This window comes from Salmo trutta, chromosome 3 (genome assembly GCF_901001165.1).
Source record: "Salmo trutta chromosome 3, fSalTru1.1, whole genome shotgun sequence".
Classification (NCBI taxonomy): Eukaryota; Metazoa; Chordata; class Actinopteri; order Salmoniformes; family Salmonidae; genus Salmo; species Salmo trutta.
In genome coordinates this window covers 36,762,692-36,790,444 of record NC_042959.1, presented here as the reverse complement: position 1 = coordinate 36,790,444, position 27,753 = coordinate 36,762,692, and the positions used below count along the sequence as shown (strand labels likewise).

Here is a 27,753-nt window from a genome sequence, read left to right as displayed (position 1 = left end):
CAACTTTGATGTAATGTCCTTAAAACAAGTCAAAATGAGGCTCAGTAATATGTGTGGCTTCCACGTGCCTGTATGACCTCCCTACAACGCCTGGGCATGCTCCTGATGAGGTGGCGGATGGTCTCCTGAGGGATCTCCTCCCAGACCTGGACTAAAGCATCCGCCAACTCCTGGACAGTCTGTGGTGCAACGTGGCGTTGATGGATGGAACGAGACATGATGTCCCAGATGTGCTCAATTGGATTCAGGTCTGGGGAACGGGCGGGCCAGTCCATAGCATCAATGCCTTCCTCTTGCAGGAACTGCTGACACACTCCAGCCACATGAGCTCTAGCATTGTCTTGCATTAGGAGGAACCCAGGGCCAACCGCACCAGCATATGGTCTCACAAGGGGTCTGAGGATCTCATCTCGGTACCTAATGGCAGTCAGGCTACCTCTGGCGAGCACATGGAGGGCTGTGCGGCCCCCCAAAGAAATGCCACCCCACAGCAGACTGACCCACCGCCAAACCGGTCATGCTGGAGGATGTTGCAGGCATCAGAACGTTCTCCACGGCGTCTCCAGACTCTGTCACATGTGCTCAGTGTGAACCTGCTTTCATCTGTGAAGAGCACAGGGCGCCAGTGGCGAATTTGCCAATCTTGGTGTTCTCTTACAAATGCCAAACGTCCTGCACGGTGTTGGGCTGTAAGCACAACCCCGACCTGTGGACATCGGGCCCTCATACCACCCTCATGGAGTCTGTTTCTGACCGTTTGAGCAGACATGCACATTTGTGGCCTGCTGGAGGTCATTTTGCAGGGCTCTGGCAGTGCTCTTCCTGCTCCTCCTTGCACAAAGGCGGAGGTAGCGGTCCTGCTGCTGGGTTGTTGCCCTCCTACGGCCTCCTCCACGTCTCCTGATGTACTGGCCTGTCTCCTGATAGCGCCTCCATGCTCTGGACACTACGCTGACAGACACAGCAAACCTTCTTGCCACAGCTCGCATTGATGTGCCATCCTGGATGAGCTGCACTACCTGAGCCACTTGTGTGGGTTGTAGACTCCATCTCATGCTACCACTAGATTGAAAGCACCGCCAGCATTCAAAAGTGACCAAAACATCAGCCAGGAAGCATAGGAACTGAGAAGTGGTCTGTGGTCACCACCTGCAGAACCACTCCTTTATTGGGGATGTCTTTCTAATTGCCTATAATTTCCACCTGTTGTCTATTCCATTTGCACAACAGCATGTGAAATTTATTGTCAATTAGTGTTGCTTCCTAAGTGGATAGTTTGATTTCACAGAAGTGTGATTGACTTACATTGTGTCGTTTAAGTGTTCCCTTTATTTTTTTGAGCAGTGTACTTCTATGCTCGCATCGAGGCAAATAACACTGAAACATGCATGAGAGCACCAGCTGTTCCGGACAACTGTGAGATCACGCTCTCCGCAGCTGATGTGAGTAAGACCTTTAAACAGGTAAACATTCAGGACGTGTACTGCAAGCATGCGCTGACCAACTGGCAAGTGTCTTCACTGACATCTTCAACCTCTCCCTGTCCGAGTCTGTAATACCAACATGTTTCAAGCAGGCCCAAGATCACTAAGGTAAACTGCCTAAATGACTACCGACCCGTAGCACTCACGTCTGTAGTCATGAAATGCTTTGAAAGGCTGGTCATGGCTGACATCAACACCATTATCCGAGAATCCCTAGACCAACTCAAATTTGCATACCGCCCCAACAGATCCACAGATGATGCAATCTCTATTGCACTCCACACTGCCCTCTCCCACCGGGACAAAAGGAACACCTATGTGAGAATGCTATTCATTGACTACAGCTCAGATTTCCACACCATAGTGCCCTCAAAGATCATCAATAAGCTAAGGACCCTGGGACTATACCCCTCCCTCTGCAACTGGATCCTGGACTTCCTGACGGGCCGCCCCCAGGTGGTGAGGGTAGGTAACACGTCCACCACGCTGATCCTCAACACAGGGGCCCCTCAGGGGTGTGTGCTCAGTCCCCTCCTGCACTCCCTGTTCACTAATGACTGCACGGCCTAGCACGACTCCAACACCATCATTAAGTCTGCCGATGACACAAGTGGTAGGCCTGATCACCAACAACGACGAGACAGCCCATAGGGAGGAGGTCAGAGACCTGGCCGTGTGGTGCCAGGACAACAACCTCTCCCTCAATGTGATCAAGACAAAGGAGATGATTGTGGACTACAGGAAAAAGAGGACCGAGCATGCCTCCATTCTCATCGACCGGGCTGCAGTGGAACAGGTTGAGAGCGTCAAGTTCCTTTATGTCCACATCACCAACAAACTAACATGGCACACCAAGACAGTCGTGCCTTCATGACAAAACCTATTCCCCCCTCAGGAGACGGAAAATATTTGGCATGTGTCCTTAGATCCTCAAAAGGTTCTACAGCTGCACCCGAGAGCATCCTGACTGATTGCATCACCGCCTGGCATGGCAACAGCTCGGCCTCTGACCGCAAGGCACTACAGAGGGTAGTGCAAACGGCCCAGTATATCACTGGGGCCAAGCTTCCTGCCATCCAGGACCTCTATACCAGGCGGTGTCAGAGGAAGTAGTTCAAGACTCCAGCCACCCTAGTCATAGACTGTTCTCTCTGCTACCGCATGGCAAGCGGTACCGGTGCGCCAAGTCTAGGTCCAAGAGACTTCTAAACAGCTTCTACCCCCAAGCTTTAAGACTCCTGAACATCTAATCAAATGGCTACCTAAACTATTTGCATTGTGCCCCCCCTCTTGACTCTGTACCGGTAGCCCCCTGTATATGGTCTCACAAAAAATATAAAAAAATGCAGCTCTTTAATTACTTGTTACTTTTATCTCTTATTCTGAATTGTTGGTTAGGGGCTTGTAAGTAAGCATTTCACTGTAAGGTCTACACCTGTTGTATTCAGTGCATGTGACTAATAAAATTAGATTTGATTTGTTGCTGTGCTCCTATTCTCATTTTGCTTGGTGAGGTAGATTGCTGCTATAACTTGAGGACCCTTCACATACCTAACCATTTCCTTGGCTCTGTTGTGGAGCGTATCCATTGTTTTCAGTGCCATGATGTCTTGAGGAGCAGATTCAATGCATGAGCAGCACAGCTAATGGGTGTGATGTGAGGGTAGGACTCCTCCACTTTAGACCAAGCAGCCTTCATGTTCACAGTATTGTCTGTCACCAGTGCAAATACCTTCTGTCGTCCAAGGTCACTGATGACTACCTTCAGCTCATCTGCAATCTGTTGTCCCTTGTGTCTGTGCTCTTGTAGAATACTGGTTGAGGGGTGGAGATGTAGTTATTCCTTGCCCACGAACATTCGACCACCCATCAGAGATGATCGCAATACAGTCTGCTTGACCTTCACTTGAACTCTGCATCCAGAAAATGAGTAGATAAAGCATGTCTCGTTGGAGGGGTGCATGCTGGGCGAAGAACATTCAGAAATCTCTTCCAATACACATTGCCTGTGAGCAGAGGTGAACCAGTTGCATACACAGCTCGAGCACAACATTCATCAGCATTTCCCTGACTACGTTCCTCCATTAACTTCTTATGGCTGGGTGGCAGTATTGAGTAGCTTGGATGAAGAAGGCGCCCAGAGTAAACTGCATGCTACTCAGGCCCAGAAGCTAAGATATGCATATTATTAGTAGATTTGGATAGAAAACACTGAAGTTTCTAAAACTGCTTGAATGATGTCTGTGAGTATAACATAACTCATATGGTAGGCAAAAACCTGAGAAAAAAAATCTAACCAGGAAGTGGGAAATCTGAGGTTTGTAGTTTTTCAAGTCTTGGCCTATCCAATATACAGTGTCTGTGGGGTCATATTGCACTTCCTAAGGCTTCCACTAGATGTCAACAGTCTTTAGAACCTTGTTTGAGGCTTCTACTGTGAAGTGGAGGGGAATAAGAGCTGATTGTATCAGGTGTCTGCCAGAAGGGCATGAGCTTCAGCCATGCCCTCACCTGTGAGAGGTAGCTGAGTTCCATTGTCTTTAGAAATGCAAAGGAATTCTCCGATTGAAATCTTATTGAAGATTTATTCTATACATCGTTTGACATGTTTCTACGAACTGTAATGGAATTTGAGTTTGTCTGGCCTGCACGTCGTGAATTTGGATTTGTGAACTGAAGGCGTGAACAAAAAGGAGGTATTTGGACAAAGGATGGACTTTATCAAACAAAAAACATTTGTGGAACTGGGAATTCCTGGTAGTGCATTCTGATGAAGATCAAGATTTATGCTATTTCTGACTTCTGTTGACTCCAACATAGAGGATATATTTTTAGCTTGTTTTTGTGTCTGAGCGCCGTACTCAGATTATTGCATGGTGTGCTTTTTCGGTAAAGCTTTTTTGAAATCTGACACAGCGGTTGCATTAAGGAGAAGTTTATCTAAAGTTCTATGCTTAACACTTGTATTTTCATCAACATTTATGATTATTTCTGTAAATTGATGTGGCTCTCTGCAAAATCACCGGAGGTTTTGGAGGCAAAACATTACTGAACATAACGCGCCAATGTAAACTGAGATTTTTGGATATAAATAAGAACTTTATCGAACAAAACATACACGTATTGTGTAACATGAAGTCCAATGAGTGTAATCTGATGAAGATCATCAAAGGCTAGTGATTTTATTTATCTCCATTTCTGCTTTTTGTGACTCCTCTCTGGCTGGAAAAATGGCTGTGTTTTTCTGTGACTAGTTGCTGACCTAACATAATCGTTTGGTGTGCTTTCGCTGTAAAGCCTTTTTGAAATCTGACACCGTGGTTGGATTAACGAGAAGTTTCTTTAAAATGGTGTAAAATACTTATGGTTGAGGAATTTTAATTATGAGCTTTGTCGTTTTTAATTTCTCTCTCTGCACTGTCACTGGCTGTTGTCATATCGATCCCGTAACTTCTTACGGCTGAAATCCCGTTAAGTAAAAAATAAAAGATTCCAGGAGGACCATGAGCTGTTGCTATCGATGAGGTGTCCGATTCATCATTTTCACCTCGAATAGAAGTAGAGGGACTTTTGTCAGAGGTTGCTTGTTGTGAGCGCTGAAGGAACTATGTACTTGTCCTGATGATTCTGCATCTTTGTTGCATTCTTCACATAGGATTTGGCATAGTATTTGCAAATGTACACAGCTTTTCCTTATACATTAGCTGCAGTGAAATGTCTCCACACATCAGATATTGCCCATGGCATTTTCCTGTAAAGATTAGAGAAAAATACAATTCCATGTTCAGATTAAACTACTTTTGTAAGATAAATGTTTTAAAATGAAACGTATGGAAAACAGGTGAATTAACACTCCTCGGTTATCAGGCTCAAGAAAGCTAAAACCCACATGGTAACAAAAACTAACTAGCAGAAATGATTTAAAAAACACACTTTGCTGTAGGCTACCATTTACTAGTTAACAAAAAAACAAAACATGTCAAAATATATTCACCCACCCAGTATTGTAATTAAAACTTACCAGAAAGCATGTAGTCATTGGCTCAGACAGTGTAGTAGTGTGGGCTCAACAGCATCTCATTAGTGTGCAAGATCTTGAGAATCAGCTGTACATGTGATGGAAGACTGCACTGTGCATGCAGAGGGTTGCAATTCCATTAAAATGGGGACAGTTTAACCAAAATATGCCACAAGACCTAGAATTGCCATGTGTATCCCACAAAAAAAGGTTCACTGTTATAAGCTAACCTTTTTGATGAATTTAAGGAAAATTCACCAAATACCCGGGCTTAACTTCCCATGGAAAATTTTGGGAAATTTCCCGTTAAGTTTCCGACCCTTTGCAACCCTAGTTTTTTTGTAAGTAACACAACACTATGTGTTGAGAGAAAAAAAAGGCACAGCACACCAACCTCATCCCAACTGTAAATTTTGGTGGAGAGAGCATTATGGTTTGGGGCTGCTTTGCTGCCTCAGCGCCTGGACAGCTTGCCATCAGACGGAAAAATGAATTCCCAAGTTTATGAAGACATTTTGCAGGAGAATGTAAGGCCATCTGTCCACCAATTGGAGCTCAACAGAAGTTAGGTGATGCAACAGGACAACGACCCAAAAGACAGAAGTAAAACAGAATGGCTTGAACAGAAGAAAATACGCCTTCTGGAGTGGCCCAGTCAGTCCTGACCTCAACCCGATTGAGCTGCTGTGGCGTGACCTCAAGAGAGCGGTTCACACCAGACATCCCAAAAATATTGTGGACTTTAACAGTTTTGTAAAGAGGAATGGTCAAAAATTCTTCCTGACCGTTGTGCACGTCTGATCCGTAACTACAGAAAATGTTTGGTTGAGGTTATTGCTGCCAAAGAAGGGTCAACCTGTTATTAAATCCAAGGGTTCACATACTTTTTCCAACCTGCACTGTGAATGTTTACAGTGTGTTCAATAAAGACATGAAAAATTATAATTGTGTGTTATTAGTTTAAGCAGACTGTGTTTGTCTATTGTTTTGCCTTAGATGAAGATCAGATAACATTTTATGACCAATTTCTTCAGAAATCCAGGTAATTCTAAAAGGTTCACACACTTTCTTCCCACTGTATTCCATTCAATGTCACGTCGACATTGCTGGTCGTAATATTGCCGTTATTTTACTTTTAGATGTGTGTATTGTTAGATGCTACTGTACTGTTGGAGCTAGGAACACAAGCATTGCTACACCCGTAATAACATCTGCTATATACGTGACCAATAGAATTTGACTCGATTTTTGTTGTTGTTACTGTTTCCTGTTCTGTCTCTTTGCTACACCAATTCTCCTCTTTCCTGGCTTTCATGCCATACTGCTCATGAACTAAATGTATTCCCTTTCTCCATCCTCGCTCTCCTTTTCTCCCGGTATTCACAAACTGCCAGCCCCACAGAGACAGAGCTGTCAGACACAAAGATCCCCCCACTGACATCACATGCTCTCTCTCCCCATCTCGAGCGTTTCCTTCCTGGCATCCTGCAATTCTTTTTTTAAATCACATGACTTCACCACCTCCCTCCCTGTACCGATAAGAGCTGTTCGACAACGGGCACAGAGTACAGACAGACAAGTCAGCATACTGTAATACTATGACTAAAATGGCTATCATTTCTCGACAGCCTTTTTGACCACTGATCTGACAGGTGTGAGCAGTTCCAAATACCCCAATATTCACAGTAATCTGTACGCATGCACTTTATACTCTGCCGTATGGAAGCAGTCATGGTGCAAGCCAGCGCGCGTGTGTGTGTGTGTGTGTGTGTGTGTGTGTGTGTGTGTGTGTGTGTGTGTTACCCACTCTGGCGTGTGGCTTTGGCGCGGGGCAGTGTGTTAGATAGCGTGCTACTTCCAGTAACCATGTCGTCCATGGCGTCTCTCCTCATGCGCGGGTCAGAGGAACGCAGGCCCAGCTCCTCCCCATCGTTGATCAGAGTCAGGTCCTGCATGCTGAAACTACGCAGCTTCTCCGACAGCACGCCCTGGCCCTGCACAGCACACACACAGAGCTCAAACACTGCAGGCTCCAGATGTACGCATATACAGACGCCCTACAGCATTCCAGTGCTAAGGCACATGTACATGAAGTGAGCATACAGTAAGAGCACACACACATCAAACGCCTTGGGGGTGACAAACACACAGGATGGCACATAGGACGAAACTTACACCCTCGCACACAGAAACACCCTGTGCACACAGACACACACCCCTGGTCGGGGACCGGCGCCTTGCTTACCTTGCTAGCTGCAGTGACGGCAGCGGTAGCAGCCAAGTTCAGCCCCCTCTTTCCAAACCTCATCATAGTCTCATAACTACGGTCTTTGGCCTGGGTGATGTACTCGTCTATTTCCTACAGGACAGAAGAAATGAGGGAAAAATAATTTAAATATTATTATTTTTTTAAATTAAATGGAAAGAGCAGGAGAGAAACAAACAGAGCAAAAGCGGGTGACAGTCACGCAAAACAAAGAAAGATGAGTCAGCGCATTGAACCAGTAGAGAATTGACAGGAAGACAGAGCTGGAGCTTATTGTGACCTCTAACCCTCTCCTTGTCAGCCAGGGTTAGAGGTCATGGTTAAGAGTTCCACATTACCTTCTCCTTGTTGGACAAGGTGGGGTGGACGAACTTGCGGTAGAGCACGCTGGAGCCCTTAGTGTACGGAGACAGGAGCCAGATCACAAAGGCTATCTTCAGCTCAAAGTAGAAAGGAAACCTGCATGGACAACCACACCAACAGGAGTTAATAGGCAGGAAAGGAGAATGGATCTAGGCCTCTTTCAGGGACCAAAGGGTGTACCAAGCATTTGCTCTGATATCTTGGTACTTTTCAGAATAGCCTACCTACACCATGACAAATGTAGACAAACAAATCAAAGTTGACTTAAATATAGCAATCCTAGTGAGCACATCTTTTCAACCATGAATACGTATTGTTAAAAGTATTTTGATCCTAGGGATAGTCCTAAGGACTGGTGTTGTATAGTGGCTGTAGGGCAGTGGTCAGAGACGACCCACCAGGACTCACCAGGACATGAACAAGTCAGTGAGGGTCTCCACTGTGGTGAATAACGCAAACACTATCCAGTACATCATCCATTTCACCTGGACACACAAACAATGGAGAGAGCGTCACAAATACAGCACATGAAAGCATAGCCTACAGTAAGCTGCCGCAAAAATGTGACAAGACGTACAGCATTCACCGTCTTCCGCACACACAAGCATGCACGTTACAGCCCTTAAAGGCCGAATCAGTATGCATGGTTTATCACTGCCAAAGGATGGGCAAGGAATAAAATCTAGTCAGTGTGTAGAGTACCATCAATTATTGCAATATAAATAGCAAGATATGGATGAATCCTAAAAGACACACTGACAGAGTGCAAACATGTTAATACAATGCCCTTAAATGTATTCAGACCCCTTCCCTTTTCCACATTTTGATTCGTTACAGTATTATTCTAAAACGGATTCAATTAATGTTTTTCCCCTCAATCTACACACAATACTCCATAATGACAAAGTGAAAAAAGGTTTAGAAATGGTTTGCAAATGTATTAAAAATAAAATATACATTATTTACATAAGTATTCAGACCCTTTGCTATGAGACTCAATTGAGCTCAGGCACATCCTGTTTGCATTGATCATCCTAGAGGACATTTCTACTTGATTGCAGTCCATTTGTGGTAAATTCAATTGATAGGACATGATTTGGAAAAGCACAAACACCTGTCTATATAAGGTCCCACAGATGACAGTGCATGTCAGAGCAAAAACCAAGCCATGAGGTCAGAGTAATTGTCCATAGAGATCCGAGACAGGATTGTGTCGAGGCACAGATCTGGGGAAGGGTACCAAAACATTTCTGCAGCATTGAAGGTCCCCAAGAACACAGTGGCCTCCATCATTCTTAAAAATGGGAGAAGTTTGGAACCTCCAAGACTTTTCCTAGAGCTGGCAGCCCGGCCAAAATGAGCAATCGGCGGAGAAGGACCTTGGTCAGCGAGGTGACCAAGAACCCGATGGTCACTCTGACAGAGCTCCTCTGTGGGGATGGGAGAACCTTCCAGAAGGACAACCATCTCTGCAGCACTCTACCAATCAGGCCTTTATGGTAGAGTGGCCAGACGGAAGCCACTCTTCAGTAAAAAGGCACATGACAGCCAGGTTGGAGTTTGCCAAAAGGCACCTAAAGGACTCTCAGAACATGAGAAACAAGACTCTGGTCTGAAGAAACCATGATTGAACTCTTTGGCCTGAATGCCAAGAGACACCAATGACGGACTGGCCATCTGGAGCACCGAGAGTGTTCCTGGTGAGCCGCTGAACAAATTGGGGGCCCGATGCAACGCAAAATATAAATAACCCCAGCCCCCGCTTAAATAAAAACAACCAAGTGCTGTGTGTCTGACTGTCCCAGGCGAGTGGGCTGCCGGGGCACTGCGGTTGGGTATTACATCTGTCAGCCTCTCTCCCCCAGCCAATTAGTTTTGATCCAGTCCCTTCTAACTTTACCTGGGCCCCGCCCCTTTCACCAGCTCTGTTAAGTGGTGACATTTGGATAAATAGTGGAGTGGAGCAAGATGGACGAAGAAGAAAAAAACGTAAAAAGGTGGTGCTGAAAAGCAAAGAGGTTTAAGTCCCTTGGGGCTGATGCAGCCAAATGTTTTAAAATAACAAATGATTCATTTGGCGCTATTACCAGTCAATCATCTCAGCCTAGTGAGCCTGAAGGCACTGGCTGGAGAGAGAGAGCAGCCCATTGAGTACAGCGATACCAGTTCAACTGTTAGTCAAGGTTTTGCAGCTGAAGTGGTAAGACAATAGGGATAAGATAAGCAATGTTTGGGTTTGGCCTTTTGTTGAAACAAGCGCTTGTCAATGTCACTTTTCGCGAACCGACCAATCACAGCCTGGATGGGGCGGGACATTAAAGGTTGACGTGCTACAGCAAACTTTCGAAATGTTGAACTCATTGTTATGCATGAATTGTTATGATTATTGACAAGTTAGTACTTAGCATTAACAACCAATGTAGACCATTTTTCTTGCACAAGGATTTAATGGCGGAACAAAACCTACAAAAACTATAAATGTTGGTTGTGTATTGCTTCAACTGCTGTATTGTCCAATTGGAATTAATATTATACTTGCGGTATTTAGTATACTATTATTATATTAACATTACTTTTTATTTAATGTTATACTAATTACTCATCCAGGTTGAGGATACTGCATCTGCAGTGGACAGATGTAGATTGAGCCAGAGTCAGGATGCCACTGTTACCCCAATTTTGGATTATTTTAGAGGCTGAAGTCAAAGGACCTAGATATCTTTTTTTTTTTTTTTTTCACCCCCAACAAAAGTGGGAAAAGTGTGGTGCCAGAAGGTGCTCTTTTGTAAAGATGGGACCAACAGGAAGTGGCTGTCGTACAGCAAAGAGAACCATGCTTTATTCAGCTTCATTTGTATGGCATTTACAAAGCCCACAGAGAACAGCCCTTTCATGAATGGAATGGCAGACGGGAAGCATATCCATCACAGAGTGGAAGAGCATTATGCATACAGATTATGCTGATGCCTACTTTAAGGTAACGTTGAGAGCCTGTTCATCGGCAGTCAGATGTCTGCTCATAGAGAGCAAGTCGCAGTAGAAGGCAAGTGCTAGAGCGCATTATAGATGTTGTTAAAGTCATAGGGAAGAGGGGTCTGAGCTACAGAGGCATGCAGTCTGAAGCAGCTTATATGCTAGATGACAGCAGCATTGAACACGGCAACTTTTTAGAGATGATCATTCTGCTGAGTATGACCTGTGTATTTTTTTTATTTAACCAGGTAGGCCAGTTGAGAAAACATTCTCATTTGCAACTGCAACCTGGCCAAGATAAAAGCATAGCAGTGCGACAAAAACAACAGAGTTACACATAGGATAAACAAACGTAGTCAACAACACAATAGAAAAAGCTATGTACAGTGTGTGCAAATGTAAGATTAGGGAGCTACGGCAATAAATAGGCCAGAGTGGCGAAATAATTACAATTTAGCATTAACACTGGAGTGATAGATGCGCAGATGATAATGTGCAAGTAGATATACTGGGGTGCAAAGGAGAAGAAAAAAATAATAAATTATATATATATATATATATATATATATATATATATATATATATATGGGGATGAGGTAGTTGGGTGTGCTATTTACAGATGGGCTGTGTACAGGTACAGTGATCGGTAAGCTGCTCTGACAGCTGATGCGTAAAGTTAGAGAAGGAGATATGAGTCTCCAGCTTCAGTGATTTTTGCAATTCGTTCCAGTCGTATGGCAGCAGAGAACTGGAAGGAAAGGCGGCCAAAGGGAGGTGTTGACTTTGGGGGATGACCAGTGAAATATACCTGCTGGAGCGCGTGTTGCTATGGTGGTCAGTGAGCTGAGATAAGGTGGGGCTTTACCTAGCAAAGACATGACTGTATGAAAGAGCATCTCACTACCTGCATAGAGAAAAGAAAAAAAAACTGAGCCTGGGTCAAGAGGGGGCAGAGGCTCTCTAATCACTCTTATCAAAGACTACCATCGATAACGTCATTACCACCATCCGACGCAGGCCACCATAACAAGTGAAATCCAGGAAGCTCGTATGTTTTCAGTCCAGATAGACACTACAAACACAAGATCAATGCTCTGTCATAGTCAAATGTGTGACGAACGTCATGAGAGGCTTGTGGCTGTGGTGAAATGCGAGGCATCCACTGGACAATACTTTGTCTAGGTACTGAGTGAAGTACTGGAAAACATGAAGCTTGACATCAGCAAGCGCATTGGCAATTCCGCTGATGAAGCCTCCAGTACGCAAGGGCAGTATAAAGGCTTCTCTGCCCTGCTCTCTGCAAAGTCCACCAATCAAGTGCATGGGTGGTGCTATGCACACATCTTGAACCTTGTTTTGGCAGACAGAGTGTGTCTTGGCAAGTGGGTCACTTTCTCTCGAAAACAACATAGCTGTGTTCTTCAGTGAATCCTACTAGAGGATGAACATTTGGAGAAGGAGAGCAAGGACCCAAGACAGACCTCTTGCTCCAATTGGAGAGACACGCTGGTGGGCTAAAGACAGTGCCTTAAAGGTCTTTGGAGCTTTTGGAAATCCAGATGAGGGTCTGTATGTTGATGTCCTTCTAACTCTTTCAATCACACAAGATCAGAAAAACAACACCACTGCACGGGTCAAGGCACAAGGATACATTGAAGGGTTGCTGAAGTATGAAACAATACTTACAACTCAGATATTCCTCAGAATATTTCAGGTCACCTCACCAGTCTCAAAATATTTTCAAAACATGTGGAATGGACATTGTCTGTGCATCGTATGGTTGTGTCTACAGAGGAGCACCTGAAAGGAATGGCAAGAGATTGAAAAAGTCAAGGCAGCTGCAGACACATTTGTTCAGTGGGCCAACAGGAAGTTGCAGGAACGGGATGAGGAAACAGAGCTGGAGACCACTCGGCCAACGAAAAGGGCTCGAAAGAAGAAAACCATGCCTGGAGAGATGGCACAAGATGAGACTTTTACTGGGGTAGAGTGTGCATACAGGAGTGGTGTCCATAATCAAATTCTGGATAGAGTTATAGATAGCATCCATCGGCGATTTCTGAGTAATGGCACTTTGTATGCCGACATGGCTCTTCTGGACCCAAAAAACTTTAGTCAGCTAACATCCAGTGCCAGTGGCTTTCCACAGACAGCCCTTCAAGAACTAAGCAAATACTTTATCCCCATTTATTATATTGTTCAGTAATCTTGTTTACATAAAGTGTGACGTGGGTTGTGGTGTATCGCTGGGGGGATTTTTGTGGGGCGGTCTGAGTCAAAAAGTCCAGGTATATTTTTCGTTCTCAGTTTGTCCCTGCCTGCACCATCCCTACGGTGAAGCATGGTGGTGGCAGTATCATGCTGCTGGGATGATTTAAAAATGGCAGGGACTGGGAGGATTGAGGGAAAGATGAACGGAGCAAAGTACAGAGAGATCCTTGATGAAAACCAGCTCCAGGGCACTCGGGACCTCAGACTGGGGGGGGTTCACCTTCCGACAGCACAACGACCCTAATGCAGAGTGCCTTCGGGACAAGTCTCTGAATGTCCTTGAGCGGCACAGCCAGAACCCGGACTTGAATCCGATCTAACATCTCTGGAGAGACCTGAAAATAGCTGTGAAACGAAGCTCCCCATCCAACCTGACAGAGCTTGAGAGGATCTGCAGAGAAGAATGGGAGAAACTCCCCAAATGCAGGTGTGCTAAGCTTGTAGCATCATACCCAAGAAGACTTGAGGCTTTAAATCGCTGCTTCAGAGTAAAGGATCTGAACACTTGAGAATAATAAAAAATAAAACAATTAAAATCACATTTACATTCGCAAAAATGTCTAAAAACAAACAAAATGTAGAAAAAGTCAAGGTGTCAATACTTTCCGAATGCACTGTGTCTATCGACATAAACAATTCAAAGTACTAAACCCAGCTAGGGAATGCAGTGAATAGCCTGAGAGGTTGAGTCACATTTGGGGGGAGAAATAAAAACAACAAGGCTAAAAATGGCATCCTCCTCTGTATCTCTCCCTCCCACTACCAGTCTGCATGTGCCCCCGCTCAGATATTGAGAGTGGGGTTTCTATAGCAACCAGAGGGAGGAGACTAAGGAGAGAGCTTGGCAGAGGACCCCTCTTCCTTCTCTTTCTCATCCCTCTGCTCGCTGACAGGGATGAGGTAAGCTGGGAGGTTCCCCTTTTAAACGGATACAGTTGAACTGCTCTCGCATACTCAGAGACAATGGAAACTCTCCAATGGGATGCTGCAAGAGTAAAATCCCACACCCCATTTTAAAAAACAGTCATCACTTTTCCCAATAAGAATATGAGCTGGCTACAAAAGAGACTTTAAAATGTTTATCCTACACTAATATACTGGAATAATAATTTGTAAAAAAATATTTAAAAAAAAAAGGTACAGTACTCACATATTCCTTTACATTCTTCGTCTTGACAGCCTTGTATGAGGAGTAGGCCGGGTAGAGGGTCCCGAAGGCCAGGCTGAAGGACGAGGAGGCATGGGTCAGAGGTTAAGGTACAGTAAACAACATCACCCGGGCAACATGGCCTCAGGATGCCAACACTGAACAACATTTTTCCTTCCGTTTCAATATTTATCCAGTCAAAATGTTGCTTAACACATGACTCGAGTCTAAAACCCATGATCTCAGTGTCAACATAAATAGGCTGCTTTCAAAGAAAGTAGGCCATATTCTGGACAGGCTCTAAAAAGGTGCACTTATAAAAAATAAAAACACTGTTAGCCTACTTAGGGTACCAGCTGTATTGCAATAATACATGGTGATATTTAGACAAATAAAAAGGCAGTGGTTTGTTGGAACAAATTCTTCAGGAAACAGAAGATAGGAAAACCATGGAGAGCATTTCTGCTACTGTACTGATAGAGGGACAAAACACAAAAAGGGCTAACGACAGGTCACCACCGTATGTGAACCTGCCTGCAACACACACACACACACACGGAAAAATAAATCCAGTCACACACAGTCCTCTGTTCTGTCGGCCCGGCAATTACTGCTGATGTGACAGGAACTGAATGCTGAGCGAGGGGAGATCTAGGAGGACCACGCCTTACTGTCTGTCTGCCACACACACACACAGCCATCAAGAGGCTGTCTGCTACCAGTGTATGTACGTTACGTGCATTTCTACCACTGTAGGTTAAATTGTGATTAGGTGTACCACCTCTCAGTCTGAGTGATAGATGGTGTATTCCAGGCTCTCTCTTAGGCCGTCTGTGGAAATCTCCCTGCTATGGGATTTTCTTGTTCCATTTGTGTTTGTCGTGTACACTGGGTCCATGCGTCTGTCTAGGTCTGTGTGTGTGAGTGATTTGCCCAGTCATACACGGTGGGCCAGGGCTGCACTGTGTTGTTAGCTTTACATTACAGTAAGAGGAGACATCACGCAGGCCGGAAGACACCCATGTGTCACAAGTTTGGACAGCACAGTAGAGAACGCTATAATGTACATATCTACTTTACTGTAGTCTGGTCTACTGTACTGGCTACAATGGGAAATTATAGTAGTCAAACTACAGTTAGGTCACCTGCTACTGTCCTCCCTTACATTGGGGATAGCATAGACTGTTAAGTTAGTTGTGCCCAAGGTGTAGGGCTATATTTTTGTTATAATGAAGACAAATGCATTGCGAACCTCAAATGTCATCTCTTACTTATATCCATAGTTGTGGATTTCTCCACAGTACAGATCAGAGACCCATGATGTAATTCCAGGCAGCACTTCATTTTAAGGGGTCCTTATTACAGTGTAATAATTACATATGTTATTACATTAACAAGTACTGTAACAGTTACATGGTAATAAGATGTAACTGGTGGTAATTGCAGTCTGTAAGTACAGAGGTGTAACAAACGAATGCTTTTTAGAAATGTTAACGTTTCCGATAGCATCTCGACACACCATATTTCATCCTGCACAAACTACGTTTTGATAAACCCACTATAATTGAGAATTTCAATAAGCATTTTTCTACAGCTGGTCATGCTTTCCACCTGGCTACCCCTACTGCAGTCAACAGCACTGCACCCCCCACAGCTACTCGCCCAAGCCTTCCCCATTTCTCCTTCTCCAAAAACCATTCAGCTGATGTTCTGAAAGAGTTGCAAAATCTGGACCCCTACAAATCAGCCGGGCTAGACAATCTGGACCCTCTCTTTCTAAAATGACCTGCCGAAATTATTGTAACCCCTATTACTAGCCTGTTCAACCTCTCGTGTCGTCTGAGATTCCCATAGACTGTAAAGCAGCTGCTGTCATCCCCCTCTTCAGAGGGGACCACTCTTGACCCAAATTGCTATAGACCTATATCCATCCTACCCTGCCTTTCTAAGGTCTTCGAAAGCCAAGTCAACAAACAGATTACCGACCATTTCGAATCCCACTGCACCTTCTCTGCTATGCAATCTGGTTTCAGAGCTGGTCATGGGTGCACCTCTGCCACACTCAAGGTCCTAAACGATATCGTAACCGCCATCGATAAGAAACAATACTGTGCTGCCGTTTTCATTGACCTGGCCAAAGCTTTCGACTCTGTCAATCACCACATCCTCATCTGCAGAGTCAAAAGCCTTGGTTTCTCTAATGATTGCATCGCCTGGTTCACCAACTACTTCTCTGATAGAGTTCAGTGTGTCAAATTGGAGGGCCTGTTGTCCAGACCTCTGGCAGTCTCTATGGGGGTGCCACAGGGTTCAATTCTTGGGCCAACTCTTTTCTCTGTATACATCAATGATGTCGCCCTTGCTGCTGGTGAGTCTCTGATCCATCTCTACGCAGACGACACCATTCTGTATACTTCTGGCCCTTCTTTGGACACTGTGTTAACAACCCTCCAGACGAGCTTCAATGCCATACAACTCTCCTTCCGTGGCCTCCAACTGCACCTGCCCGCCTGTCCTGCATCACTACTCTGGACGGTTCTGACTTAGAATATGTGGACAACTACAAATACCTAGGTGTCTGGTTAGACTGTAAACTCTCCTTCCAGACTCACATCAAACATCTCCAATCCAAAGTTAAATCAAGAATTGGCTTCCTATTTCGCAACAAAGCATCCTTCACTCATGCTGCCAAATATACCCTCGTAAAACTGACCATCCTACCGATCCTCGACTTCGATGATGTCATTTCCAAAATAGCCTCCAATACCCTACTCAACAAACTGGATGCAGTCTATCACAGTGCCATCCGTTTTGTCACCAAAGCCCCATATACTACCCACCACTGCGACCTGTACGCTCTCGTTGGCTGGCCTTCGCTTCATAATCGTCACCAAACCCACTGGCTCCAGGTCATCTACAAGACCCTGCTAAGTAAAGTCCCCCCTTATCTCCGCTCACCATAGCAGCACCGACTTGTAGTACGCGCTCCAGCAGGTATATCTCTGGTCACTAGAGGTTGACCGATTAATCGAATGGCCGATTAATTAGGGCCGATTTCAAGTTTTCATAACAATCGGTAATCGGTATTTTTGGCCACCGATTTGCAGATTTTTCTTCTTTTTTACACCTTTATTTAACTAGGCAAGTCAGATTAAGAACACATTCTTATTTACAATGACGGCCTAGAAACGGGGGTTAACTGCCTTGTTCAGGGGGGATTCGTTTTTGCAACCTTCGGTTACCAGTCCAACGCTCTAACCACCTGCCTTACATTGCACTTAACAGGCTGACTACCTGTTACGCGAGGGCAGCAAGAAGCAAAGGTAAGTTGCTAGCTAGCATTAGACTTATAAAAAACTATCAATCTTAACATAATCACTAGTTAACTACACATGGTTGATGATATTACTAGTTTATCTAACGTGTCCTGCGTTGCATATGATCGATGCGGTGCCTGTTAATTTTCATTGAATCACAGCCTACTTCGACAAACGGGTGTTGATTTAACAAGCGCATTTGCGAAAAAAGTACTGCACCTAACCATAAACATCAATGCCTAACAGGAATATTTAGACTTAGTCACCCATTAGATAAAATACGGAACGGTTCCGTATGTCACTGAAAAAAAAAACTTTTGTTTTCGAGATGATAGTTTCCAGATTCGACCATATTAATGACCCAAGGCTCGTATTTCTGTGTGTTTATTATATTATAATTAAGTCTATGATTTGATAGAGCAGTCTGACTGAGCGGTGGTAGGCAGCAGCAGGCTTGTAAGCATTCATTCAAACAGCCCTTAGCTGTGCTTCAAGCATTCAAGCTGTTTATGACTTCAACCTGGGTGGGTATAATTTGTGGAACGTTCCAACAGGAATCTATTCCAAAAACTTCGTAAATAACAAGGTTTCCAAAAAACAACGCATACAAAGTTGTATAGCGGCAGAATAAGATACCGGGTAGGGAGTGGTCTATTTCATAGCGTTTTTCACTCATCACGTTTATTCCGAAAAATGTCTGTCCTCACATGTCTGTTTGCCTATGGACAAACATTAAGAATAACCTACGTGGTGAGTTGATGCCTATTCGGCAGCTAGTTAGCTAGGTTTGTATGCGTTGTTGGTTGGCAACCTTTTACTTTACGTTTTTTTGTAACAGATTCCTGTTGGAACGTTCCACAAATTAAACCCACCCCTTCAAGCCTATCAACTCCCAAGATTAGGCTGGTGTAACCGATGTGAAATGGCTAGCTAGTTAGCGGGATGCGCGCTAATAGCGTTTCAAACGTCACTCGCTCTGAGACTTGGAGTAGTTGTTTCCCCTCCTCTGCATGGGTAACGCTGCTTCGAGGGTGGCTGTTGTCGATGTGTTCCTGGTTTGAGCCCAGGTAGGAGCGAGGAGAGGGACGGAAGCTATACTGTTACACTGGCAATACTAAGGTGCCTATAAGAACATCCAATAGTCAAAGGTATATGAAATACAAATCGTAGAGAGAGAAATAGTCCTATAATAACTACAACCTAAAACTTCTTAACTGGGAATATTGAAGACTCATGTTAAAAGGAACCACTAGCTTTCATATGTTCCCATATTCTGAGCAAGGCACTTAAACATTAGCTTTCTTACATGGCACATATTGCACTTTTACTTTCTTCTCCAACACTTTGTTTTGCATTATTTAAACCAAATTGAACATGTTTCATTATTTATTTGAGGCTAAATTGATTTTATTGATGTATTGTATTAAGTTAAAATAAGTGTTCCTTCAGTATTGCTGTAATTGTCATTATATAAAAAAATAATAACCGGCCGATAAATCGGTATCGGCTTTTTTGGTCCTCCAATAATCGGTATCGGTGTTGAAAAATCATAAATCGGTCGACCTCTACTGGTCACTCCCAAAGCCAATTCCTCCTTTGGCCGTCTCTCCTTCCAGTTCTCTGCTGCCAATGACTGGAACAAACTACAAAAATCTCTGAAACTGGAAACACTTATCTCCCTCACTAGCTTTAAGCACCAGCTGTCAGAGCAGCTCACTGCACCTGTACATAGCCCATCTATAATTTAGCCCAAACAACTACATCTTCCCCTACTGTATTTATTTAGCTCCTTTGCACCCCATTATTTCTACTTTGCACTTTCTTCCACTACAACTCTACCATTCCAGTGTTTTACTTGCTATATTGTATTTACTTTGCCACCATGGCCTTCTTTGCACCTTTACCTCCCTTCTCACCTCATTTGCTCACATTGTATAAAATACTTATTTTTCTACTGTATTATTGACTGTATGTTTGTTTTACTCCATGTGTAACTCTGTTATGTGTCGAACTGCTTTGCTTTATCTTGGCCAGGTTGCAATTGTAAATGAGAACTTGTTCTCAACTTGCCTACCTGGTTAAATAAAAGGTGAAATAAAAATATGAGTTGGATATTCGTTTACATAGCCGGCTAACAAGTTGCTTGTTTGTCCTGTTTCTACCGATGCAATTCATTTGGAAACTGTTCCAGCTTCGTAACTAATCAGCTAACATTGGCAAACTCTGTAGTTAATGAGTGACAAATGAGAGGTGTGTAACTATCACAATTTATTATGGAAACACCTTATGAAGAGAGTATGTGTATAGTTGAGAAAGAGAGAGACAGCGTGAGAGGGAGAGAGTCTATGTTCCAGACTAAAACTGTATCCTATTTGTTGCTCTCTCTGTTACTCTGTTCCTCTAGGTCAGTGAAAAAAGTGATGTGGAGGGTCAAGGCTCAGCAGCAAAAGGCAGGGAGGAATAGGAGTTAGAGATGATTGGACGGATAGAGATGTGGAGCGAAAAGGAGGGAGCGTGACAGAGAGGAGAGAGGACAAAGCAGAGGGAGAGGACACCCGTGATGGGAGCCTACGTTTCCATGGCGTGTGTCTGCCCCAAGTCTGCCCCAAGTCTCACCATTCACCCTTGTACCACACAGCCTGGGGCTAAAAAGTGACAGTGGTAGGGGTTTTGGAGGAGTTTTATTTTTGTATTTTTTTTATGTATTTTTATTTATTTTTTTAAACGGTAGGAACTTATATCTGTTCCAGAGCTTGTAATGGATTACAACAAGAAAATGGGAGGGGTTGACCATCTTGACCAACTGAGGAGCTATTACAATGTTGGACGCACAGGCAGAAAATGGTGGAAGTATGCGTTTTGGGGGGGATGCTCAACATAGCCCTCAATTGCATAAATTGTGTGGGGGACCCTGTAAAGGCCTCTTTCCATAAATCTCTTCCCTGAAGGCATTCAAAATGCAGCTTGTGCTTTGTGATATGGCTACAGTGGCAGGAAGAGGGGAGACAAGAATGTGGCACCAGGGCATGTGGACCGAGTTGTAACTCATTTGAAAGCAGGTGAAGTTTGAAGGGCACAAAAGAAGGCGTGTGGTGTGTATCCGGAGTGGACATAAAGTAGGGGATGTGTAGAAACGTCCTTTGCGTGCTCTGTGTGTTCTGTGCCACTTTGCAGGATGGGGCCGTGCTTCCAGAAATTCCATGACATGTAGACTAAATGCAAACACTAAAGTGATAGTGTGAAATATGAATTTGTTGTATCTAATACTTGTCGCATTCACTGAATAGTTGTCAAAGTAGGCTACTATTTCAACATTGTGTCAGGCCTGGTCTGTACTAAATCTTGAGTAACTGTAGGTAACTTTTTTTTTTTTTTTTTTTTTTTAAATAGCTTTTTCCCCCATTTCCCGACAACAAAGACAGTTCAAAATGTATAAAGTCTCGGGACTTACTGTCTATATGCCAATTTTCACAACGATAAACATATTTAGTTTAGACGATCGGGTTTTAACATGCCCAGAATGAGTTTGTTGTAGGAGAAATCAACCAGACGGCGCCCTGAAAGCTTGGGGCGGACATCCATTACATTTCTGAGATAATCCCTTCACCAGCTTGCAAAGAGAGACTTAGTGTGTCGTCAAAGTGCTACGTATCGGGAAAAGGGTCTAACATTGCCATGTTGCTCCATGACGTTGTTTGCTATGGGGAAAGCTTAGAGAACCGTTTGTAAACAATGGATATTTCACTCACCCTTTTCGTGGAATTAGTTGTCTTTTTATAATGGAAGATTATATTACTGCATAAGATATCCCATGAGAATTTATACAACATGCCTGAAAAAAAAAAATGTGCTTGCTAACATATCTGCTTGTTTTCAGATGAGACCACTAGTGCTGCCTCAACCACCCCAGCTGGGCCCAAGACACTGGTTACACCTCCTATCCCAACCTTTAAAAATAGTTATTTTATTTTCTAACCATTTAACTTCATGGTAAACGCTTAACTGTGCTAGATACATCATGGTTAAATAAATTCTCCCAAAAAATACATCAAACCAAAAAAGTAGTAAACCAGAGTGTGTGGCCGTTGCAAGGGGGAGGTGCCTCCCACCCGGGAGACGTGTCTTCAGGGCATAAAATTTACTTTTTGAATGACCTCTGCCAATAGAAGAATAATTTTCATCCGTTCTAATTATTAGCTTTAGTCGAACAGGGCGAAAATGGTCTTCTCTATGCTGCAAACCGTTCTGCAGCCTTGCGAAGCACATCTGACCCCTCCTGTCTCAGCCTCCAGTACTTATGCTGCAGTAGTTTGTGTGTCGGGGGACTAGGGCCAGTCTGTTACATCTGGAGTATTTCTCGTCTTATCCGGTGTCCTGTGTGAATTTAAATATGCTCTCTCTAATTCTCTCTCTCTGAGGACCTGAGCCCTAGGACCATGCCTCAGGACTACCTGGCATGATGACTCCTTGCTGTCCCCAGTCCACCTGGCCGTGCTGCTGCTCCAGTTTCAACTGTTCTGCCTGCGGCTATGGAACCCTGACCTGTTCACCGGACATGCTACCTGTCCCAGACCTGCTGTTTTCAACTCTCTAGAGACAGCAGGAGCGATAGAGATACTCTCAAAGATCGGCTATGAAAAAGCCAACTGACACTTACTCTTGAGTTTCTGACTTGTTGCACCCTCGACAACTACTATGATTATTATTATTATTATTTGACCATGCTGATCATTTATGAACATCTAGGCCATGTGCTGTTAATCTCCACCCGGCACAGCCAGAAGAGGACTGGCCACCCCTCATAGCCTGGTTCCTCTCTAGGTTTCGGCCTTTCTAGGGAGTTTTTCCTAGCCACCGTGCTTCTACACCTGCATTGCTTGCTGTTTGGGGTTTTAGGCTGGGTTTCTGTACAGCACTGAGATATCAGCTGATGTAAGAAGGGCTATATAAATAAATTTGAAGTACGGAAAATGCAGGCTAGACATCTGACGAAAACAACATATGGTAAAACGCATGTGCAGCTGGTGGACATATGGCATTAATTGCTCTACACACTAAAGGTAATAGTTGCCTTAGATTGGTTATGTAATACAATGCAAAAATCAGACAGTAGGCTACATCAATAGCCCTATTCGCATGGGACTAGTATTACTACAGATTGTTGGTTAGGTATTTATTAACCCAGAATATCCGTTATTCCAGAGGACGAGTCGGAGGAGATTTCTCTCAAAACTGCCCCTTGTAAATCTCATTCTTTCAATAAATTGACCGTTATGACAGAAGACTGGAGGTTTTTATTCTAGGTGTGAAGATATTAAATGCATACAAAAGTATTACACACCAAGGTATGTGGACACCCCTTCAAATTAGTGGATTTGGCTATTTCAGCCACACCCATTGCTGCCAGGTGTATAAAATTGAGCAGACAGCCATGCAGTCTCCATAGACAAACATTGGAAGTAGAATGGCCTTACTGAAGAGCTCAGTGACTTTCAACATGGCACCGTCATAGGAATCCACTTTTCCAACAAGTCAGTTACCCTGGTCAACTGTAAGTGCTGTTGCTGGGAAGTGGAAACGTTTAGGACCAACAACGTCTCAGCCACGAAGTGGTAGGCCACACAAGCTCACAGAACGGTTCCACCGAGTGCTGAAGCGTGTAAAAGTCATCTGTCCACGGTTGCAACACCCACTACCGAGTTCCAAACTGCCTCTGGAAGCAACGTCTGCAACATTAACTGTTCGTCGGAAGCTTCATGAAATGGGTTTCCATGGCCGAGCAGCCGCACAAAAGCCTAAGCTCACCATACGCAATGCCAAACGTCAGCTGGAGTGGCGTAAAACTGAATCATGCTTCACCATTTTTATTTATTTCACCTTTATTTAACCAGGTAGGCTAGTTGAGAACAAGTTCTCATTTGCAACTGCGACCTGGCCAAGATAAAGCATAGCAATTCGACACATACAACAGAGTTACACATGGAATAAACAAAACATAGTCAATAATACAGTAGAACAAAAGAAAACAAAAAGTATATATACAGTGAGTGCAAATGAGGTAAGTTAATACAATAAATAGGCCATGGTGGCAAAGTAATTACAATATAGCAATTAAACTATGGAATGGTAGATGTGCAGAAGATGAATGTGCAAGTAGAGATACTGGGGTGCAAAGGATCAAGATAAATAAATACAGTATGGGGATGAGGTAGGTAGATGGGCTGTTTACAGATGGGCTATGTACAGGTGCAGTGATCTGCTCTGACAGCTGGTGCTTAAAGCTAGTGAGGGAGATATGAGTCTCCAGCATCAGAGATTTTTTCAGTTCGTTCCAGTCATTGGCAGCAGAGAACTGGAAGGAAAGACGACCAAAGGAGGAATTGGCTTTGGGGGTGACCAGTGAGATACCTGCTGGAGTGCGTGCTACGAGTGGGTGCTGCTATGGTGACCAGTGAGCTGAGATAAGGCGGGGCTTTACCTAGCAGAGACTTGCAGATAACCTGGAGCCAGTGGGTTTGGCAACGAGTATGATGCGAGGGCCAACTAACGAGAGTGTACAGGTCGCAATGGTGGATAGTGTATGGGGCTTTGGTGACAAAACAGATGGCACTGTGATAGACTGCATCCAGTTTGTTGAGTAGAGTGTAGGAGGCCATTTTATAGATGACATCACCGAAGTCGAGGATCGGTATGATGGTCAGTTTTACGAGGGTATGTTTGGCAGCATGCGTGAAGGATGCTTTGTTGCGATATAGGAAGCCGATTCTAGATTTAATTTTGGATTGGAGATGCTTAATGTGAGTCTGGAAGGATGACTAGGTTTGGCGGATGCCAAGAGAATGCTACCTGCCCCAATGCATAATGCCAACTGTAAAGTTGGTTGGAGGAGGAATAACGTCTGGGGCTGTTTTTCATGGTTCGCCTCCCTCTTCATCTCACCAAACCATAATTGGTCACCCTTTATGAAACAGCGCCACTGCCACAGTGACAGATCCATGATAACACACTACACCTGATGCAAGTGCTTTTTGTTTTGCCTGATGATAGGCTGGACAATAGAACGAGTCAAAATTCACCCATGTCTGAAAAACGGCGTTAGAACGTTGGAACACTAGCGCGAACGCATAGCAAATGATTTGGAATCGAACGTTCGCAGACAGTTTTGACCGGAGTGAAGCTTAAAAATGTATCCCTTTTCATTTTACCACTACAATCTGTTCATCGGAGGAAAGTGAAAAATAACTCGTGTAGAAAGTAAACATCCGCACCTCAATGGTGCCAAGTGTGCTTATGTCTGCATAACGAGGAAGTCGGGGACAACGAGATACACATAGCGAGATATTTAGCGAAATATACCAGCATGCTTCTCCATAGGAAAACAATGGGGGGAGCTCAGCGTTCCAAGGGCAAAAGGTATTTCGGGGCTAGCGTTTGATGACAACGAGACACTACCCAGCCTTACATAATTAGAAAGAGGAGATTCTCATGATTAAAATGGTGTCCAATTTTTTTATTATGTAAATATACACATTGCGAGATATTTGGCAAAATAGACATACCTATATTTCCCTATAGTATACAATGGGACGACCTCAGAGTAACGAGTAATTTTTTGTTGTTTGCATTTTAACTATAAACAACGTGAGCAGGTCTCCATTGCCAACTATAGCAGTACAACAAAATGGGATTAGAAAGTTCGGAAGGCGAGTTATTGCCACAGGGCTCAATAGAACTAATAGGAGCTAGCAGGGTGAAAAATTAAGGCCTGTTTCGTGATTACTTAAACTACGGCAGGCACCTGGGGTATATGGTAATATTATGGAACTGGGCTCCACCGCGGATGCAATTAACTACTTTTTAAATTAGAAAAAAGCATTGTTAAAAATGTCATGCTTCTAGCCCGCATTCTTCGGCACTTGACGCACGTGCTTCGCTTTTCACCTACCTAAAAGCGAGCTGGTTGGAGTCTGTGTACTTCGGTTTGTAACACCGCACGAGTTGAAAATATTGAACGCATGCTGCACACAACGCACCACAGCCTTATGTTGTGGACTGCTCCATTGACAATGAATTACTTCCGCCGGAATGCAAACCGTAAAGCATCTGGTGGACATGAAGCGTTAAAGCTTCAATGTGTAACTTTTTGAGCGACGGACCAACATCACAGAAATTAGTTCTAGATCTGTCGTTCTCATCGAAAGCAAGTCTACGAAGCGGTGGATTTAAACTACGTACATTATTTCTATGCTTCCTGTCAAGTTTCGGTTTTGTATACCAGCATCAAAAACCTGAAAATACAATATTGTTGGCTATTGAAAATATATTTAACAGCAGTTTACATGGTACATGGATTCGCTACACAATGCTTGTCAAAAACTGAAATTAGGCACAACTATTCGAATTTTAGCAAACAGGAAATTACGAGCCATTTCTGCATATTGCACATTTAAGACAACTCATGAATGACAGATCAATCATGTAAAATATTGACTTGATCTTGGTTGAGGTAACATTGGGATAGTGCAGGCCTGGCTCCTATGAGCATCAAAACATATGACCGCAACTGCACTGCTAGCATGACACACGACAGTCAGACAAATCATTAATGATGCTAAATTATTTGTCTGGCTGTCAGCGTCATGCTAGCAGTGCAGTTGCTGCCATGATTTGATGATCATAGCAGCCGGGCCTGTATTATTCAAGATTATGCACGATATCCAAGACTGAAGCATTTTTGCATTACTGATTTAGCTACACAACCGGTATATGAATTCGTAAATTAACTTCAGTAGGTGGCATTAGCAAGCTTGTTAGCCATTTAATGTATTCCACCTTTACTTCAGTTGGCTAACAGCGTTGTCATTTCAACTAACCACATTAGCTAGCTAACGTTACCTTGCCAATTTTGCACTGGCTAACGGTGTTGCCGTTTGCCTACCATCCTGGCTTTATGATACACCAGTGGTCAAAATGCACATTTAAGCACCATGGGCTATATATAAACCAACGACAATTTAATTGCTAGAAAATTAGCTCGCTCGCTAGCAATCTGGCTATCAAGATAACTGTTCGCGTGCGCTCTGGGCACAAGCCATGGCAGCGAACAGATGACAGCGCGAGTTAGCGTATGTAGCTATAGAACGCGATGTGGGCTAACAAGAGATGGTAGCTACAACAACCAGACGCTGCAGAATGCATACTCACACTACCAGCCTGGAGATAATCCACGACACCATCTTAATTGGTTGATTGTAGTGAGCTTTTCCTTATTCTCGGAAATCTAACTAGCTGGCTACCCCCCCCATTCCTCCGTCCACGACCGTGTGGTTGTGATGAAAGTGCTGTTGCCTGCTCCTGAATGCTCTATTTTACTGGCAGGTAGGCTACTGTGGACTCTGAATCTGCAGCATTCAAAACGCTGGAACTCCTCTCTCTCTTAAAGGGGCAGGTCCACACTGTTTTGTCTAGCCCGTAGAGAAGGCAAAAACAACTGGTTACTGCCACAATGAAATAGGTCCTATGAAGCACTGACCCAATTAGCTGAATTATGTAGGCCTAGTTAGACAATACCAAAAAGCTCTGTACAGTGAAACGTCAGATGCACTGATGTCCCAGCCAGTGCTTGCTACTATGTCTAGGCCAGGGCTCTCAAACCCTGTTCCTGGAGAGCTACGGTCCTGTATGTTTTCACTCCATCCTAATCTAGCACATCTGATTCTAATAATTAGCTGGTTGATAGACTGAATTAGGTTAGTTATGACTGGGGTTGGCGCAAAAACCGACAGGGGTGGGTAGCTCTCCAGAAACAGGGTTGGCAAGCCCTGCTGTAGGCGCGAGGCAGCTGCCACAACAAGTCTGTCTTCATTGATTCCCTCATAAAAATATGGCAGGGTATTGTGTGCAATAATCTTTGC

At 44.0% G+C, this 27,753-nt stretch overlaps 1 protein-coding gene across 2 annotated transcripts in view; it reads right to left on the bottom strand.

Annotated features, from left to right (window-relative positions):
- The window catches only part of LOC115174691 (receptor expression-enhancing protein 2), a 37,329-nt gene extending 10,092 nt beyond the window's left edge, over window positions 1-27,237 (bottom strand). For both annotated transcript variants that reach the window (XR_003871824.1, XM_029733475.1), the window contains exons 1-6: window positions 27,044-27,237; window positions 14,526-14,598; window positions 8,540-8,616; window positions 8,107-8,227; window positions 7,748-7,861; window positions 7,310-7,496 (exon numbers count right to left, since the gene is read on the bottom strand). Coding sequence is in view for 1 of the 2 variants with exons in the window: in XM_029733475.1 (XP_029589335.1) it covers window positions 7,310-7,496; window positions 7,748-7,861; window positions 8,107-8,227; window positions 8,540-8,616; window positions 14,526-14,598; window positions 27,044-27,075 (604 nt within the window). In the remaining variant the exon portion in view is untranslated. The remainder of the gene's footprint in view (window positions 1-7,309; window positions 7,497-7,747; window positions 7,862-8,106; window positions 8,228-8,539; window positions 8,617-14,525; window positions 14,599-27,043) is intronic.
- Between the last annotated feature and the right edge of the window lie 516 nt (window positions 27,238-27,753).